We start from the raw sequence: 19,574 nt of genomic DNA, 5'->3' as shown, positions 1-19,574 counted from the left end.
TTCGAATACGCCTTTAATTTTCGACACTAGAGGGAACGCGTCGTTTCTTTTTTTTTTGTTGTACTTTTTGTTTTGTTTTGTTGTTTTGTTTTCATTTGCAGAGTTTCTTTTGCCGATGTGCCATGCGCTATCTGCTTGCGCAGGTCTTGCGTTACCGGTGTTGGGGGCAGCCGGATCACAGAGGCCGTGCGGCCAGTTCGCTTTGTTTTCTGTCTGATGCGTCGGAGGTTCCGTGATGCCGTGGCTAAATCTGTTTGGGTCTCGGAACGTTTGAAGACCTCGGCTGCCTCGGCGGTTTAACTGGCGCCTTCTAGATTGCTTAATGTAATTCATTCTAATGTCAACATTTCTCTCCAGATTCAAGGCGAAGTCATCTATTCTATTTGCTCTCTTGCATGGAAACTAGTTGTCTGTCAGCGGCGGTTGGGAAGTTTGAAGGAGCGTCAGTCCTCAAGGGCGACTTTCATGCTTGCAACGAGGAACATATCTTGGTTAGTTGCCTGTCGTCGAGCGCGATAAGACGTCAGTGGAGTTCCCGTGTTTCGCAATATGACGTGCGCATGATCAGCAGATCAGAGAAAGCCATTTGCATCTACCACAATGGACGAAGGAAAGTGCGTAGAGTTGCTGTCGCTCATCGAAGACAATGTGGACTATTTTGAAACTGCACAGTCTGACATCGGACAGCGCTTCTCCAATCAATTCAGCGACCTGCACGATGCTGTCATGCAGCTTCGTGAGGACTGCGCGTTGATTGCTGCCAAGGCTCACTTGTACGACTTCGATCCCGGAATACCTGGAAATGGGTACAGGACGTCGCAGATCATCGTGAACAGGTTTCTTCCAATATGCATTAAACTCTGTCGGAACGTTATAGCTAGCAGAGACTCGATGTTCTTCAGGGCAGACTTTTACCAGAAGGAGCTTGAGGCACACCTGAGTGTGGTTGCTGGAATGCAAGTGAGCGCCCAGTTCTTGCGACGAATGCTTGACGTCGGAACAGTGGGCGATTTGTTCGTCGGCGAGAAGCTGAGCATTAGGGAACTTCTGGAAGAGTACGGGTCACTTCCTCAAGTCGGCTTCTATGGAAGACTGGCTGGCTTTTATGTGAGTGGATCTTGCGCTACCTGGTAGCTTTTATTGCGGGAGAACTTCTTTTTATCACATGAATCAGGACAAATGAAGGTGCCTGTAGCCTGCCTGTGGAAGTGTGCCTGTACATACTGCCTTAGTGCACACTATTTGCTGTTTTAAGTGTTGAAAATTTTGTATGTAGTTACTGCTTTGCCATTTGCGCTGCCAGGGAGCTGGTGTGCCAGTCAAGTAAGTAGGGGGTGTAGTTAAAAAACAACAAAAAACTCTCTGGATTTTGAAGTAAGGGATCAGTCTCCCAAAATGGCCATGTAATTGAAAATGAGAAGTCATGATGTATGGTATAAACAATAAGTGTCACTTCCCCTTTCAGTTTTGCGAGTCGATGCGGCGCATCATCACTGGACTCAACATTGTCATGGCCTCATTCAGTGACCAGTATCGCCAGTCTGGAGGAGCATTGGCCCATGCTGCAGCCTCGCTTATTAACTGTGGCAAATACACCCTCAATCCAGAAGCCAGAGCCAACCACATTGTTGATGTTACTCAGAATGCATCTCTGGAGTTCCTCAAATCTTTCTGGAGTCTCAACGAAGGAAATCTTCTCAAGGCATGCCATAATCTTTCTATACTTAGTCTTCTATGCACTCTTTCTATACTGTCATTATACTTTGCCTGATGGCATTGTCCTTTTGAACATGCGCCCAGGGGCAACACCCATCTTTTGGGCAGTTTGGTTTTTTCAGTTTGAAGTTAAAAATAATTGTCCTGTTTGAGTACACTTCCTAATGGGGGCAACGCTAGCAACAGCTGATGGCACTGCGATTGCTATGCAACCTTTGGCATATGTTTATTGCAGGAGCTGAAAACGTCTCGTAATGAAATCGTGGAACTCATTTTACTGACCTTTGCTGGTTGAGAGCGAGGATAATTTTTATTTTACTTTATCATAGCACCCCTAAAGAGGCACTTTTATTGAAGAGGCACATTTCCCAGTTGTTTGTGTGAGTTTTCTGCAAATTTATTTACCTACTGGACAGCTTTGAAGTCAGTTGGTGAGAAGCATTTGTAACATAAAATAAAAAAGAGCAGCTCTTGTTTGCTAGTATGGACAACCTTAATGCTTTATGTTTCTGTTGACCAACGTGAGGTACGTCTTCCACACTTTCGCCCCGCCGGGGTGGCGCAGTGGTTACGGCGCTCGACTACTGTTCCCAAGGACGCGAGATTGAATCCCGGCCTCGACGGCCGCTTTTCGATGGAGGTGAAAAGCAAGGTGCCTGTGTGCTGTGCGATGTCAGTGCATGTTAAAGAACCCCAGGTGGTCAAAATTTCCGGAGTCCTCCACTACGGCGTCTCTCATAGCCTGAGACGTTAAACCCCACAAAACAACAAACAAACATTTTCCACACTTTCATTTTCTATGCAAACGGTTTCTTTTTAAATGGAGCAGGTTGTCAAAGGCAACAATCAGATATTCGTAAAAGAATGAAAAATAGCTTAATCAGTGAGCGTGCTGCCTAGTACAGTGATCCACAGCACGTGTTTCAGTTTTGTACGTTGTAGGGATTTGCATAATGTCCTTTCAAGGACATTTACCTTATTCGGCGAGTCACATTTATTTACACTTATAACGAGCTGCAGAGTTTTACCTTATTTGAGCAGTTAAGCAAGTGAAAATTATAACATCTTGTGGAGTGAATTGTCATGTGCAACCACGAATGCTTTTTTTTTATGTTTTGTTTTCTTTTTCTCTGAATTTTGACATGTTCTTTGTACGCTGGATAAGCACTCTAATCATATTGTGTGTTTTCGCATGATGCTATCTCACGCTGATTGCAAACTTGGCAGCTCTGTCTGTCAATAATTCGCCAGCAACAGTTTTTCCTATCGCCAAAACAAACTTGTGTCGCGTGCCACCTTCACCAGACTTTATCAGCAGCCTTGTTCCACTCCTACGTCATGCCTGTTACACCGAATCTTGGCTCTCATTTGAAAACAAGGACACTGCATGCATGGTGCTGTCACCTCGGGACTAATTGCTTTTATTTTTGCATTTTGATATTCAGCAAAAAACAGTGCATGCCTAAAAAGGTTCTTGTGACCAGAGATATTTGTTCTTTAGCCTTATGCAAAGATTTTCTAGCTTTAGAACTAAATTAGAGGGGCTAGTGCATGCTCTTCAAGATATCAGTTTTTACTTCACTTATTAACCATTTGTGCCACTTAGTAGTCTTTGCATCAGAATTTTATGTTTCTATTCAGCTCTTGGACACCTTGCCACCTGTGCATTCATACATATTGGTTCGGTTTCTTAGGCTCGTTTTTTTTAGCATGTTACGTTTTGTGCAGTGGAATCCCAGCCGCGGCGGCCACTTTTCGATTGAGGGGAAAAGCAGGGCGCCCGTGAGCTGTGCGATGTCAGTGCACATTAAAGAACCCCAGGTGGTCGAAATTTCCGGAGCCCTCCACTACGGTGTCTCTCATAGCCAGAGTCACTTTGGGATGTTATAGCCCATAAACCAAACGAAACAATGTTTTTTCCCCAAGTGGGTGGGGCATGCACAGGAGTGCTGTGTCCTTGAGCATAGATTTCTTATGCAGCTGTGTTATCATTATGCAAAATGTGTGAAAATGAGTTTCATGGATTTATTGTACTTAGAGGCTAGTCCAATGATAGAGGCAGTTACTAATTATCTTCTTTCAGTCCAAAGAGGAAATCGGGCTTTGTTTTTATGTCTCCGTCTTTGAGGAAAAAGTTGCAGAGACTGTGGCTATGAGCAGAGAAAGGTATTGCATAATGCAATGACTCTAGAAATAGGCGCAATGCTTATGGAGTTGCATATTGCGTAGACAAGGATTATAACCACATATTTTCCTCAGTTGTTTGGTTACTGCATCCTTCTCTGCTATGGAAATCACGGGTATCTTTGTATAACTCCACACAAGATCCTTCTGCCGACATTGTACACTGTTTTAGTTTAACTGTGTTTGAATAGTAAACTATTATTTTCATAAAAAGGTCATTTTATGTCGAACCAGCTTACATTTCCATTCACCCTGGGATTTATGGGTGCACTGCACATTTAAGAGCCTGCTAGACTTAATTTCAGGATGCTTTCTTGGGGGTGCGGAACAACCCAAATGTTTTGTAATTATTGTATGCCAATAACTTCTGGTGCCTATAGTACATTATAGATGGGTGAGAAATGAACAACATTACATTAGTTGCGCATACTCTGAGTATTAAGAGCAGCAAGTGGAAAAATTCAGCTTGGAAAATATTTGGGGTGTGCAAATATTAGAAGTTTTACCAAGCTTCTCGGGGTTGAAAATAAAAAAACTTTATTCCTACTTCGGTTTCATCTCAAATGGACTCAACCATTGTGCAGGGACTGCCATCAGATAAAATTATGCGATGCAATTGGTTTTCGGCAGTTTTTTCAAGACCACTCGATGAATTGAGGTTTAGGTTAATTCGGCCGTATTCTTCCGGTCCCTCGAAAACCTGATTAATGAGAGCTTACTAAGGAACATGGCAGCTCTGCCTGGTTTCATACAGATCCTGCCTATACAAAACAATGGTATACATAATTCTGTGTATATTTATACTGGATTTTTCTCTGCAATTCTAGTTTAATTTTATTTGCAAATACCATGTGAATTTTGAAGTAAACAAGGCGTTTGTTACTTTAAAAATTTTTTTTAACTGATCAAATATTCGATTTGACATTTGAAGACTTCTCATTTATATTTGATTCATATTCAAAAATTTCAATAGTATTTGCGCACCCCTACAAATACCATGATTCTGCAAAGGTGAGAACGCAAAGCCAGTATTTGCCTCAAATTAAAAAAATAATGAAGAATAAAGGAATGAATTCTTCATGAAACATTTTCTCTTAAGTTTTTTTCTCTCTTTTTTAGATGCTGAGAATTTGAGTTCTCCTTGAGTAACTGTGTCAGTGCAACCATAAGGCTTCAGACTCAGACGAATGATTGCTTTTTGTTCATATTATGATGTAATGTATAGAGATTTATGTAATAGAAATGCTGAAGCAAGTAAAGGAATGTTATTCTTGATGAAACTGTGTGAAGGATGAGAATGTCGACAGAGGAGGACACACAGTGCTGACCTACTACTGATTTATTTGCAGAAATTTATATGTAACGCAAAGGATGAGGAAGTGGACAGAAGACGCGCGGTGCTGACTTTCAACTGATTTATTAGCAGAAACATGCAAATTTCTCCAAATAAATCACTTGCAAGGCAACACTGTGTGTCATATATATATATATGTTTGTTTATTTACTGTAAAGAAGAAGACTGGGCTTATGCTTGAGCCGCATTTTCAACAGGACCACGAGAGGTATGGGCTGAGGGGCTTGAGAAAGAGCTTCAGCCGCCGGTCGGGTAAGAAGGGAGAGTGTCGAGCAACTTGTTCCTGAATGAAGCTTTTAATATGTGGCAGGAGCAAAGACTGTTCACCTGCATCTGTCAGCAGGCCAGCAAGCAAATAGTGTGCGGGGGGTGTTTGTGAGTCAGAGCCCTCTGCTTGCGCAGTTCGCCGAAAGTCTGACACAGTGTGATGACTTCTACGACGCTGTGCAGGCCTCGCTCTAGCAACATCTGAAATGCATCGCCATCGATTCCTTTGAGAATGTGCTTGATCTTATCGGCCTCTGACATGTGCGCATTGATGCGCTTGCACAGGTCGACGACATCCTCTATGTAGCTTATAAAGTTCTCGCTGACCTGCTGAGACCACACACTCAAGCGCTGTTTGTTCAGCGCAGAGTTTTTTGACCGACTGTGCGTTCACGCACTTGCACAGGTCGACGACATCCTCTATGTAACTTGAAAAGTTCTCGCTGACCTGCTGAGACTGCGCACTCAAGTGCTATTTGTTTAGAACGGAGCTTTCTGACCGCTGGACAGCCAAAAACTTTGGAGAAGCTAGCTTTGAACATAGACCACGATGCAATGTCCGCTTCATAGTTCCGGTACCACAGATTTGCTACACCGTTGAGATAGAAAATTGCATTGTTGAGCTTGGTTTCCACATTTCATTTGTTATAAGTGCTCACTCGCTCATAAGATGTGAGCTAGTCCTCAACGTCACAGTTGTTGGTGCCGCTGAAGATGGCGGGGTCTCGCTGACGGAGATTGCCAGCACAGATTGGCTTGGTGGTTGACGTCACATCGCAGGAGGTGGTAACGTGTGGCTGTGGAGCTCCAGGGTGAGAGGATCGATCGCACCCAGCACCTCCTCCAATGTAATGTGGGGGTGTATTTTTAAAAGCTTGTGAACTTAAGTAGGCGTAACAGCAGCCCGATATCTGCGAGTTCAGCCAGGCGCGAGCACCCGGCGATATATATATATATAGGGTTCTTGCACAGCTTTCGCTCTCCCCTATTGATTGTTAATCACATTCCACGTGACACTTGCGGTACATAGGACGTTCTACGCCTGCCGCTATGGAAGATGATGGCGCTGGTTAACACTCTCAAGGTTCGGTAACAGGCAGCATTAATACCAATGAAGTAGAAGGTTGCACAGCCATCAATGTAGCTCAGTTGGTATGAGCACAGGACGCAATTTTCGAAGGTCATAGGTTCGGTTTCCATCATCAGTACCTTGCTTTTACTTCTACTTGGGTTTTCATTATCTTTCACCCTAAAATTTATTGCGGTACCAATTCAGGTCAACAAAAAAAATTTAAAAATAAGTCCGTACTCTTTCCTTGGCCTTGGCGACTATTGGCTTCTTTCCTCCTTATATGCGATGTCGCTGTGTAACATTACCAAGTTATTAAACCGTATTGAAATGATAAAACAGCTGTTGGGTGAACTAATCAAAAACTTCGTTGTACCTTTGAGCTCTGTCTGGGAAGCGTAAGACTCCCCTTTCATTCTTGTTATTCTGCAGCTTGTAACACACGCTGAATTGGCACATCCCAAAAAAATACAGCAAAGGGTGCCCATGGTAATTGTGATAGACGCTTATTGCTTGGTGGAGTTTCCGCGTAGTCATAGGCTATCCAGTTTACTCAGCATGCGATTTGTTTCCTTGAAGTTCTTGACCTTACCTACGGATCTTTTGTCTATGTGCCTGCCATGCAAAAAGAAATTCTTGTTTTATAAAGGTGAGAGGAAATAGGCTTTGGAGGTATCGTGGCAACTGTCATAATCATCAGTTTTGCCAATAAGAGTCTCCTCTGAAGATTTGCTTATCCCTTTCTTGTTAGCAGCTCGAATTGAGAGCCAGATTTTCACTGGTGAGTTTATTTCAAGGAGATTTCAGAGTGATGAGATGCAACTAACCATTTGCCAAAGAGTTCTTGTTTCCTGGCAGCTAATGTGACTCGTGCATTGCCCATTGATTGAATGGCCAGGTCAGAGCTGAGTAGTACTGTATAGCTTGTCACTGGCCAAGTGTTCGTTTTCTCTGGACAGTCCCAGAGTATATGAAGCTGGGATCAAAGCTATACCTACCATATCAAGGTAAGGCACTGGAAACATTTGTCGATATGTTTAAATGCTTATGCTGGAGTCCAAATGTAAGCAGTATCATATTTAAATGATAATTGAGTATGCCTAAAATCACAGAATTTCTTCGTTGTTAGTGGAATTAAGTTATCTTTTTAGACATCGACAGAACATCCAAAACGTGATTTGTGTTGGTTGGTGAAGAGACTTTCAGTAGCATACTACAGACATCTAGGATGTGCAAAGGAGTATTGATAGCAAAGGGTTTTTTGACAAGAGAGAAGTTTTAATGCAAATAGAAATTGGTCAGAAGATAGTATTTCGTGGCTTCTTTTGTTTACCGGGCAGGGTTTGTGCAAATTTTAAGTTTAAATCCCTGACAGTTTTGATGCTACTATACTTGAAGACAGCCTTCTGTGGCAATGCAACAAAGGCTACAGGGGTGGAGCTTTCCTTATAGTGTTACAACACTGTGTAATTAACGGCACAGCTGGCCTGAGGTAGGGTTTTAAGCTCTGCTTGACATTGGCCTGTTTTCGAGCTGCCAACTATGCAGAAATGTTTTCCTTTACATCACTGAAGGTATTTGTGAATGTAAATTTGGAACAGATTAATAGTCCACACAATGCACATTGTCGAAACAAGTGCATTTTGAAAGGATACGAGAATTGGTGAGGAGACTTGGCAGACACAGCCTGTTTACACTTCACAGCATTGCCAACAGGTGGCATGCGTGCAGTATTTTATACTCACAGTGTACTACTTAGTTCTGTGGTTTAATCTTGGTGTTAAAATAAGATTAATTCTGTGCTGGTATACTATTCCAGGGCAAGATCTGTGAAATTTGTGCAAGGACTGTATTCTGCTGTGTCGTGGGCTGGCGCTTTTCAGCTCCATAGCTTTTGTCACATAGCCACAGAAGCTTGTCTTCGAGTATATGTGTTTGCTTTTATCAAATATAACATCTGTTTGGCACCATGTCACTCTCATTAAGGTGCAGATGTGGGAGTGTTACTTCAGTTGTTAGGTTATCATAAGTTTGTTGAGGGCATCTGGTCTCTTTTATAATACCCAGATTGCAGTCTTTTTGAAGTAGGCATCTTTAGTTGCTGTTGTTGTTCTTTACATTATACAAACAGGAGACAGCTGTATCAGGCTGCATGTTGCTGTCTCTTTTTATTGTCTCTATCTCATTCTGCATTATTTTGATATCATCAGTGCTGAAAAACTCAACACTGATGGCATGGCATAAAAGCAGTTAGTTAGCGCTTTTTAAACACAAGACGTGAGTCTAGATTGTGCTTGCGCAGCTTTCTTTTATCTTTGCTGGCCATCTGTCTTGAGGGCTCTCATAGCACTTCATTTGTGTTGTGGAAGCTGCAACTTGCGTCTTTGTCTCACTGCAGCGTGTGCCTCAGTGGATCTGCCCTTCTCTGGAGGTGTGTGAAGTGGTCACTGTGCCAGCAAAAGTGCAACGACTGCCGAGTGAAAATGGGATGGCTTGGGTGGACATTCCTGTGCCCTCCTCTCATCTACCAAAGGCTGCAGTTCGTTGCCGTCTGCTCTCGTACCGATGGAGACAAGGGCAGGTGAGCTGGGCTCCATATTTGGTTGGACAGAAGAAGTGGTGCTGTTTTCCCGGTGGAAATGGGTGCGCGTGCTTCTGTGCTTTGTTTAAGTTCTGAATGTTCATTGTTGCGATGATCGGGGACCCGACTTTGTGAAATGCAGTGTTTGGTTTTGGCATGTGCTATTTTTATGCGAGGTCTTGGTTTGGATATGGGGGAGCAGAATACCTGCGTCCACTGACGTCTTCATGCTGTGATGTCATGAGTCTGTGTTTCATGGCTAAGCACTGATTGGTTGATGAGGGGATTGACATCATGAGACTGCGTGGCCCAGACCAAGCGTGTAGTGGCAGGCTCAATATCAGTTGGCAGATGCGCTTGGTTGTGTGCGGACTTGTCTAGACAGCTGTGCGTGTCAACTTGAAATGGAGCATAACATTGTATGTGTCTGCCATAGCGTAAAATTCCTGCAACTTGTGGGCATTTGGCATTAGCAAGAGATCTATCCTACAAAGATGCTGTTTAGACAAGTACAAAAAAAAAACCATGCATCCTCCCACAGGTTTTCTGCTCAAACGGCTGGCAAGCTGGAAAAAAGCGTTTCTATGGTGGCTTTGCTGGAAACATTCTTGTTATTGGTGTTGCTGTCTTTGTCTTGTGCTGTTGTGCTGTTACAAGGTATGTTTTAAGGCTACAATAAATGCCAAAATGAAGATTATTGGCATCCTACTAAGGTTGCACTTTTTTATCAACACGTTGTCCCTCAAAAGTACTACAAAAAGTGATTTTGTTTAAGGCTTACTGGTTTCATACTGTTGTTGCCTTGTTTTCATGCAACTGAATGGCCATTCTGTTTTTAGGAAGCTGTAACAGGAAGCCGATGGTTTTCTAGTCCATGCCCAGCTTCCAAGGGCCTGCTGCTTCACTGCCATGGTGGTGGATTTGTGTCCCAAACACCAGATTCCCATGAGGTGGGCATTTCTAATGTTGTGAGCACTTTGCCTTAGTCGTGCCTATGCCTTGTATACTCTGTGTACTTTCCTTGATTTTGTCTGATTTCACCACTGCATATTTTTGTTGCATTCCTTAATTTCAAGTAGTTTATTTGTAACACAATATCGCTAGTGTTAAGCTTTTTTGATAAATTGGTATAGCATGGTACATGCCAGTTGATAAAGAGGTGTTTTGAGGATGCATGCAATGAATTCAGCCATATGGCTAATGTTGATGCAAATTAAAGTTTCCCAGCTTTATCGATCATTCCTGGTCGTCTCTCATGGCCTGGGTTGCTTTGGGATGTTAATTTCCACAAATCAACCATTCCTGCTTAAGAAATTTGTTTCGCTCTTGGTACTCTTGGGGTGTAGGGGTAGCACGAGATCACATCTGTCGATAGAACAATCACAGCATTAACTAAGTCAACCAAAACTAGAGCTGTTCTAGACACCCTATGGTCATTTGTGAATGCAGGAAACGGAATTTTTCTAAGAAATTTTTGGTTTGCCCGAGAGACCGTTCACAAAAATTATTTTTTGAAGTGTTGCTCTTGAGTGCACGGTCGTGGGTTGCATGGTGTTTTCCTCGGCATCAGGGTAACCAGCAGAGCAAACAAGAAGCATAGCGACGATGAAAGTGCAGCAGTACTGAAGAGAGCGCAAGGAGGATAGCAAAGGAGGAGGGTATGGTGAGAGTGCGAAGAGAGTGACACATGGAAAAGCCACCTGCAGCAGTTTTCAGGTGGCAGAATGGGAAGAAAGAAATCTCCCCTTCTCTTGTAGAGAGATAGGTGGCATAGGTGAAAGACGAAAGACTTCAATATAACAAGGCACTCAGAGTAAGACCTTGTTAATTCGGACTTTGAAAGAGGGGAAAAAATTACCAAATTGTTCAAATTACCGAATTGCCCTTTAAAATACTGCTGAAAACCGCTTGCACGAAAGCAAAATTTCTTAGTGAAAATCTGAGCAGTGGCCATCTACCTTTAAGATTAAAACTCTACAACAGCGACAGTTTCGTGCGGATCTGTGGAATGCTTTATTTCACACGCACTATTGAGGAATGTCAGAAGCAGGACTGCTTCATAATGGCAAAGTTTCTTGGGTTTTTTTTCAGTGTGCAGTTCATTTGAGCTGGAGCCTCTTTTCATGTGATGTCGCATGTGAGGAGGCTTCAATGCTCAAACAACACGCGACAAGCGTGGAACTACAGCATGCCTGAGAACAGAAACACCACGTAGACGGAAGAGGAAAGTTTTCATTGGAGCTGCTGCATGACTCCTTCAAAAAAAAATTAAGTAAAGCTACAAGGCAATTGTCAGAATGAGATCTGTTCATAGGCTGTTGCTGCAGGCTTCTCCAGCAAACCCCAAAGATGGAACTATGTGGCCGAAAACTGTGTTGGCCTGTTGGTCGTCAACACGTTTTTGCCTTTGAGTGCACATCACATGCAGGAAGTGATGTTGCATACAAGCCCAAGGATGAATATATGGATGATTGTTTGATGAGCAGGTGGCATGGCGGCTCTTTGGAAGTTTGGTCGACTTAACCAGTGTCAGCTGTGGGGTGTGTGAATAAATGAGCTTCTGACACCATTTTCGGTGCTTGAGGGAAGTTGCACGACAAGTCGAGTAGTTCAAATTTCTAAACAAATGAGATTTTACTGTGTAATGAAAATCCTTCATTGCTACGTAAGTGTAGTCAAAAAGGCATATGCTCCGCATCTCAGCATGTGTCAAATTGATCATCTTAACATTTACTTTTGTTCCTAATGAGATGCTGCTCGGTTTCTTTTTGTTTTTTGACACTCCAGATCTACTTGAGGGATTGGGCCAAGGATCTTGACGTTCCCATCCTGACAGTGGACTACTCCCTGTCTCCAGAGGCTCCATTTCCTCGGGCCCTTGAGGAGGTGTTGCATGTCTATGCATGGGCTCTTATCAACCACGAGAAGCTTGGTAAGCTAAGGGAACACTAAGATGTCGATGTTTGCTGAAATGACTCCTTCTTAAGTCATGTGCAAATGCTTAAAATCACATGGTATGAGCTGTTGTGGTTTATAGCAGTTTTCATCTGGAGTTGTTAGCGTGCTATTAGTTAATTTGTCTCCGGAAAATGTCACGGCAGTGTTCACTAGCTCACAGAACAAAGGATGGCTACAAGGTCCAGATATGAGCAGGGATGACGTACAGTGTTTGTTAAGAAGAAAGTGGTTACCAGTGAGCAACATGGGCAAATAGCTTCCAGTTCATTTGACCTGGGAATTGGAATGCAATGGGAGGCATCCAACATATGTGCGTGGCTTATTCAAAACAAATGAAGGCATGCTACTGCCTACTGGGAAAACATTATTAGTACTGTACAGTTCTTTGCTAGAACCTTGGTGTCATCTGACTCCAGCAGTAAGGTGCCTGCTACACAATGGAAAGACAAGTAGGCAGCAAGTGTGAAACCTTGCTAAGGACTAACAGCTCTTTACTGGCTCATTAACTTGCAAAATTCTTGACATTTAGTCTGTCATTGCCATACACATGCTACACAATTTGGTTATATAGTACTAATGAATGAATGAATAAATAAATGAATAAATAATGAATAAATGAATGGAATCGGTTGGCATCAAATATCGCTGTTCTGACTGATATATCAGAGTTTCAAGCAGCATTGCTAGCTTCTTCAGACGCATCATAGTCAATTTGTGCGGTTTTGTCGTTCCCTGTATAGAGCTTCCTTTCCTTGATTCTTTCGACGTAATCTGTGTTTCTGAGTCGGTGAGATCTCAAATGTTTCATTTATTATCTTTTTTTTCTGGTTTTAGTTCCTGTATTCATGGTCAGCTTTGTAGTGTCAGTCATGCGCGATGTGCATGTTTTTCCCTTTTGCTGAAATCGCTGCACATTTTTATCTTTTTACAGTTCTCTTATTATGTTGAAATATTGCTTGCCCGACTATTTTTTCCTAGTTTTGTATAAAGATTACTATGACTAGTTATATACTTCCCTCACATACCACCATAACATCATCTGTTATCCTGTTTTTGCTCTACCCTGATTTGCTTTCACATCTCCCCCTATGTAATGCCCTATTGGGCCTTTAGGGTATTTCAAATAAATAAATAAATAAATAAATAAATAAATAAATAAATAAATAAATAAATAAATAAATAAATAAATAAATAAATATGAAAAACTCCCTGCCAAAACATTGTTTTGGGAAAATGCCTGCAATGGGTGGGTGTTTGCAGTTTAAAGGGTCGTACCGATAATGTAGTGAAGAAATTGTGTTCGTGTAATATGTGCTGTGTCTCAGATTGTTTTACAGTGCTGGCTGTAATTGTCAGAAAGCATCTGTACAGCCAGTTAGGTAGGTAGGTAGGCATAACTTCAATGAAATGCCAGCAACTGACAGTTTAAAGCGTTGTGAAACTGGCTAAACGTCGACCGGGGGCTATGCCCTACTCTGCATTACCCATTTTGGCCCGTTTGGGGGGGGTCGTGATGCTTGTGCTTTTCGAGTGCACCCCAGGCCTGCTGGACGGCCCATAGTTGAATGTCCTTGCCTGTACTTCGCACAGCACTTTGAAGTTCCGGTGGGTATGTGCTGGAAGTAGCTTCGGTCGGGAACCTGGGACAGTCCCACATGATGTGCCATTGGTCCACCAGACCCACTTCACATACACTGCACATACCACTCGTATAGATAGATGTCTGGGTGATGAACACGTAGCGCTACCAAATGTGAATGAAAGGGGGGATGTAGGATGAGCACCCCACATGGACAGCCAGGAATGTTGGACGAATCGCATCACCATCGTGCATATAGCCCTTGCCTTTCATTTCACATTTTTACCAAAGCAAACAGTGTGAGGGTCACCAAGAAAGGCACGTTTATGTCTGTAGTTAAGTTTATTCTCAGCAAGCACGGCCAGACAAACACCATTTATTTATTTATTTTTTTTTTCTGCAGGCTGGACTGGCGAAAACATCTGTGTGGCTGGTGACAGTGCAGGAGGAAACCTGATGCTTGCACTATGCCTGAAGACCATTGAACTGAACATTCGGCGTCCCAGTGGGGCGTTTGCTGCGTACACACCCGTCATGCTCAGCATGGCACCGTCGCCTTCGAGGATTCTGTGTGCTGTGGACCCCTTGCTTCCCCTTGGCTTCATGCTGACTTGCCTTCATGGTAAGTCTCAACCATCTTCACTGCTTTCTTCTCTGTCTTGATAACATGGCATGCTTATTTCTCATCCATGCCATGAGAAACCTGCATGAGAAAACCCTCTATAGCAAAGTCACTCGGACCGGCAAATTTGTTTGCTATACCAAGGTCTTTACAATATTAGTTTTTGGTAATGATATTGCCCTGGAGGTGCTCTCTGGTAATTAAATGGCTTTTTAGTAAACACATCTTGTTATCTTGTTTAGTTTATAAACGAAACACTCTGCTTTGTGTTTCCTTTTAGTTATCACATTTTAAATCTTTATCCTGTGGGAGTACTGCTTTAGCATAAATACAACATGTCTATGAATACAACACGTTTGATTCCATGTAAAAGGCAATGTTTTGCATGAACACAGTGCTCTCGTTTGCTGTTTAAGTCATTTAAGAGGCTATAGTTTAGAAATGTGCGCTACGCAGTCAAGCGCAGCGAAAACCGCACAGGCCGCGCCTCCACTTTTTTCCACCGCTGCATCGTGCATTGTGCTTCCCAATGCTGCGAACTTTCAGCCATCTCTTCCCTTCCCTACTTCTCGCTGCACTTTTCTTTTCTTTTACTTTCTCAATGACCACGCCACACCTCCTTTTCACGTTTGCTGCAAGCTTTACTTTTTTTTCCCTACACGTCGCATGCTTGGCTTCACGGCTCTAAGGTCCTCGTATAGCTGGCTTCTTCTCAATTCTGATGAGCCTGCTGGCAAAGCAGCGCAAAAAAAAAATAGTTTATCATTATTATTCTCCGAAAGAGAAAAAAATTGCCTCACGATCCAAGATTGTGCGCGTGCCACTACGTCGGTTCGTGGGAAGTACATCGCCGCAACCAGGTGCACTTTACCATAACCAGCTTTTATTAAAGTTGTCTTTACTATTAGCATTGAGTTTCACATAAAATCATTGACCATGTGCAAAATTTTAAACTTCATTTGTATAATACGAACAACTTGTTGTGATCTGCCATTCATCATGCTGGAATTTATAATGAGATTCCAAAGTCTAGTTGCAATTTACTATAAGTTAATGTAGCTGTAGGATTAGGATTCAGTTTATTTTTTTCTTTGCAGCCAGTGTCATTCGACTTCTTATCTTTAGCTTTTGCTAAGCACTGGAATACTGTCGTTCTGGGCAGCTGTTGTAGACTTAAATGGGGCTTGTCTGGCCCGAGTGCTTACTGTGTCTCTTTATGAAGCGTCACTTCTCGTTGCAGCATACATTGGCTGTGTTGCAGAGCCAGACATCAAGCCATATCCCAAAGCACCACCGTTGAAGTCTGTACGTCTACAAAACGCTACAGACGGCACATCAGATTCTGACCACAGTCTTGGGGAAAACGCTCATGTCTCAAGTTCAGAACCTGCAATAAACAGCACCGCAGAAACAGACAGCCGTACAGGCAACGTCTCACCAACATCGAAGGTAAAGATGCCTTTGACACGGACCAAGAATGTTGTGCAACTTGAAGTCGCGGGCGAGTTGCCCAGTCAGTACCTCTGCCGCTTTGCGTCCCAGTGCGACGATAATAATGTTTTGTGCCCGGCTGAGCAACCAGAGGACGACCATGTGGTGTTGGAGATGCCAGTGGACTTGACGTTTCCCGTACGTCACCGGTGCTGCCGGGCGGCCACGTATTGGGTACGAGCCCTGGCCACCGTGCTCAGTGCCAGCCATGTGTACCAGAGGCATGTGCTGGCCAGTTGGGAGCTGCTGTGTGGCCAGAATGGCAAGAAGAGGAAAGGTCTGTCTGTGCCATGGTTCCGCAGGGCCTCCCGCTTTGACCGCAAGTTCCAGACCATGAAGATCCTGGCCAGCAACCCGTTCATCTCGCCTTACCTTGCACCGAGTTGGATGCTCGAGAAGATGCCACCTTGCTACTTTGTGGTAAGAACTTCTTGCCGAGTGCTGATGGCGTATATACTATCAGGAGAAAATGTCTGCAGGACAGATTATGAAGGATATTCTTATAATAGCACTGGAGAGGCTGATGGGTAGTCGCCTGTTAGCACCTGCATGCCAGCAATGACAATTAGAGCTGTTATCCCAACCCATGGTGCAATGGGTCACCATGACGGCGGATTTAGATCAGTGGGGACAAACACGTCTTCTGCTGTAATGTGTGGAGGAGGAAGATGAGGAGGAAAGGCAGGGAGGTTAACCAGTAAAAGCAACCGGTTTGCTACCCTGCACTGGGGGAAGGGGATGAGTGGATATAAAAGTTGTGAGAGAGGGATAGTTGAAGTTAATACAGTCACATAACAGACACGCCACATCACATCATGTTACACTCATGTCATAGCAAACTCATAGCCTTTCGATTAGGCCTGTTCTTCTCATAAAGCGGAGCAGTACCTGGGAGGCCTTCACCGCAGACGATCGCCGTGGCCAGGGACCTAAAATCTTAGTTTCACTCAATGGGCGTCCATCTAGATGCTCCAGCGAACGGCCCTTTCCTCATTGTATATCGGGCACTGCTCTAATGTGTGTGTTTATTTTTACCAAGCTGATTTTAAGGCAGTACAACTAGCGCAGTGAGAGAGCATTCTGCATGTGTGCAGAATAAAAAATTGAGGGTCTCTTAGATGTCTATTAAGAGGAGAATAGCGAAAGCCTAGTCATTGAAAGCCTAGTTTCGTAGTCATTCCTAATCATAGTGGTCATTGCCAGTCGTAGTTTGACATATTGGTCATTTCAAGTCATTTTTAGTCATTATTAATCATCTTTATTAGTCATTAACTCTGTCGATGTGTATAACTTTTGTTCGTTACCTGTCACCATCAATCGTTTTCATTCTTGGTCTCCGTCCTGGCACGTCGCCCGCTATTTGCGAGTGACACATCAGCGCACAGATCAAGTGTACAGCTCCCATGCTCAGATTTTCACTCTGTGAGCCTAGAAAGGCTTTCTCCTTAAAAAAGTACGCTTTAAAAGTGAGTGGAGAGGAACGTTCAAGTTATCTCGTTTGGCTCTGCACTTATGATTCGTGGTGGTGTGTCATGCACGATAACAGTGTTATTGCTTAAAACTGTCTGATCCAGAAAGAAAGAAAAAATTTAGAATGCTTCTAAGCAGGAAAATGCACCTTCACAAGTTGGCTTCTATGCTCTTTTATGCAAAACCGTGGGGAATCCATCTTGCAAGAGAGATTCGACTTGGTCAGATCTCAATATCATGCACACGTTGCATGCCAAACTCCACATTTTCAACTGACATGGTGTTGTTGAGTGACTGTAGATGTCACTCAACAACACCGTGTCGATTGATAGTCTTGTGCTCGTCAGTAGTTGTTCTGTGCTTGCTTTCCAGATTGTGAAAAAAACAAAAGTTCAGATTAAAAACATATTTTCAGAACTTGTTCTGATTGTGTCTTCTTTTCTGGTTCCTCACCTTTCTGTTTGAAATTTTTAGCATCTTTCTTCATTTTTTTTTTCATTGGCATATTTTTTTTTATCGTTTTTGTCTTGTTGATTAATTTTAACTGATCACTTTAGTTAGTATTTGGTAAAGCATGCTTCAACTGCAGGAACCAGCCTTGCTGCATCAATTTTATTCTGTTGTCATGTGCCATATCATTAAAACCATCGGCTCATGTTAAATGCGGTATGCGCTTTTACTACCCTTGCCAACCTGAGTAAGGCAAGCATTGACATGCATAGTCATGTCTACATTGCTACTTTCCTACCAAACACAGAGATGCGTATACAGAAAACTATTTGAATGCTTATTGCATTGTTATTGTGACTGTAGGGTGCAAGAATAAGTGATGTTGCAGTCTACCCACCACAGGATCCTTCTTTCACTTTTCCATATTTTCATATTCAACACAGATACAAGGCAGAGAAAGCAAAATTCGATGTTTTGATGTCACAGTATGTTGCATTTGAGATGCTACTTGCCATGTGCATGTGAAGTAATGAAAACGTTTGTGAAATTGAGAAACAAAAACTTAAGAAATTTCAGGCTACTTCAGGGTATTTATGGGCAAGAAATTGTTTCATTTAATAAGACTACTAACTACATTGGGAATGAGAGTTTCGAATGCTATAGGCGTGCATTGTTTTGTCACTTATTTGCACTGATGACCTTTCTTCAGGGCCTTCACCTGGACCCAACTTTGGATGACCTTGTTATGCTGTCCAAGAGGCTGAGGAATGCAAACAACAGCGTGCAGCTAGAGATATTGGACAACCTTCCTCATGCATTCCTTAATTTTTTGCCTTTCAGCAAAGAAGCCCATGAAGGTTCCAAGAGGTGTGTCGAGATGATCAGGCAGGCACTCAACATCCCCGTATTGTAATATCCCCGGTGTAACTGCACACAGCCGCAAGTGCCTTGCAAGCTTTTTATTTTGATATTCTCTGTGAGCAACAGATGTATTTACAACATCCTCTTGTGTGGCCTCTCCTAAATACTACATGGCACGCAAATGTTTAAAGGGGCCGTTATTTTTTAATTTAATATGCTGCGGCTACTCCTGTAATTTATCATACAACTTACTAGTGAAAACACATATAGATGTATCAAGCTGGCTCTTGGTACAGTTATTTTTATGCACATCACATAGGGTTTAAATGAACATAAATAAAGCCACTGCTCTGTTTGGGTTCTTTGAACAAAATATGAACGTTCACGCTAAAGGGCTTTTGTGTTTCGAAATAACGAGGCATTCTGACAGCTGCTTAGTGACATGCTTAATTTAAGGGATGGTTTGTGTGCTTTTTTAAGTTCACATGACCTTTAGATGGGCAAAAATGTTTTTATCTATTTTTTTAGCGTGTTATGACGATTTTTTTTATGTTGAATGGTGAATGCAGCACGGGCATCGCTGCTTTTTGTCTACCTCATGAGCTGAACTGGCATGGCTACTTTTTATCAATTTCACGATAATAAAACCCCCGAAACAACAGTGGTCATGATTGTGTTTAATTCTGACTGAATAGGATTTCATGAATTTGGTAGTGAGCTCGGAACATATCACGAAGCAGCTTCACCATTTCGATAAAACAAGGTGATATTTAGTTTAAATCTGTTGGACGTGCTTTGAGATGTAACAAATTAACATTGTTGCAGATGTACAGGCTAGATTTTTGTGTTAACAGTAGTGCCCTTAGATCACATAGTAATGTGGGGCTGTTCTTGTCACATCGTTGATCTCGTCTCTTAGTTTTTGTGTGGTAAGGTTATTGATAGAAAGCATGTTGGTGTACTAGGTGAAAG

General features: G+C 42.7%; 1 protein-coding gene across 1 annotated transcript; it reads left to right on the top strand.

Annotated features, from left to right (window-relative positions):
* The first annotated feature begins 93 nt into the window (after positions 1–93).
* Positions 94–19,268, top strand: Hsl (hormone-sensitive lipase). Its single transcript, XM_084607286.1, has 8 exons — positions 94–1,107; positions 1,466–1,702; positions 8,989–9,171; positions 10,011–10,121; positions 11,959–12,103; positions 14,112–14,330; positions 15,571–16,241; positions 18,451–19,268. The coding sequence occupies exons 1-8, from the start codon at positions 601–603 to the stop codon at positions 18,652–18,654; spliced, it is 2,277 nt and encodes a 758-aa protein (XP_084463412.1). The 5' UTR covers positions 94–600; the 3' UTR covers positions 18,655–19,268.
* Positions 19,269–19,574: the final 306 nt, after the last annotated feature.

Source organism: Amblyomma maculatum, chromosome 6, assembly GCF_055883805.1.
Source record: "Amblyomma maculatum isolate TAMU_Amacu chromosome 6, ASM5588380v1, whole genome shotgun sequence".
NCBI classification, from domain to species: Eukaryota; Metazoa; Arthropoda; class Arachnida; order Ixodida; family Ixodidae; genus Amblyomma; species Amblyomma maculatum.
Note: the sequence above shows the minus strand (reverse complement) of the source record. Positions and strands in the feature narration are given on the sequence as shown.

Excerpts from the sequence above, each read along its gene's own strand:
- Hsl (XM_084607286.1), top strand. The coding sequence starts at position 601 with ATGGACGAAGGAAAGTGCGTAGAGTTGCTGTCGCTCATCGAAGACAAT. Across the intron at positions 1,703-8,988 it reads ACGAAGGAAATCTTCTCAAG|CGTGTGCCTCAGTGGATCTG; the intron begins GCATGCCATAAT and ends GTCTCACTGCAG. Across the intron at positions 12,104-14,111 it reads TATCAACCACGAGAAGCTTG|GCTGGACTGGCGAAAACATC; the intron begins GTAAGCTAAGGG and ends TTTTTTCTGCAG.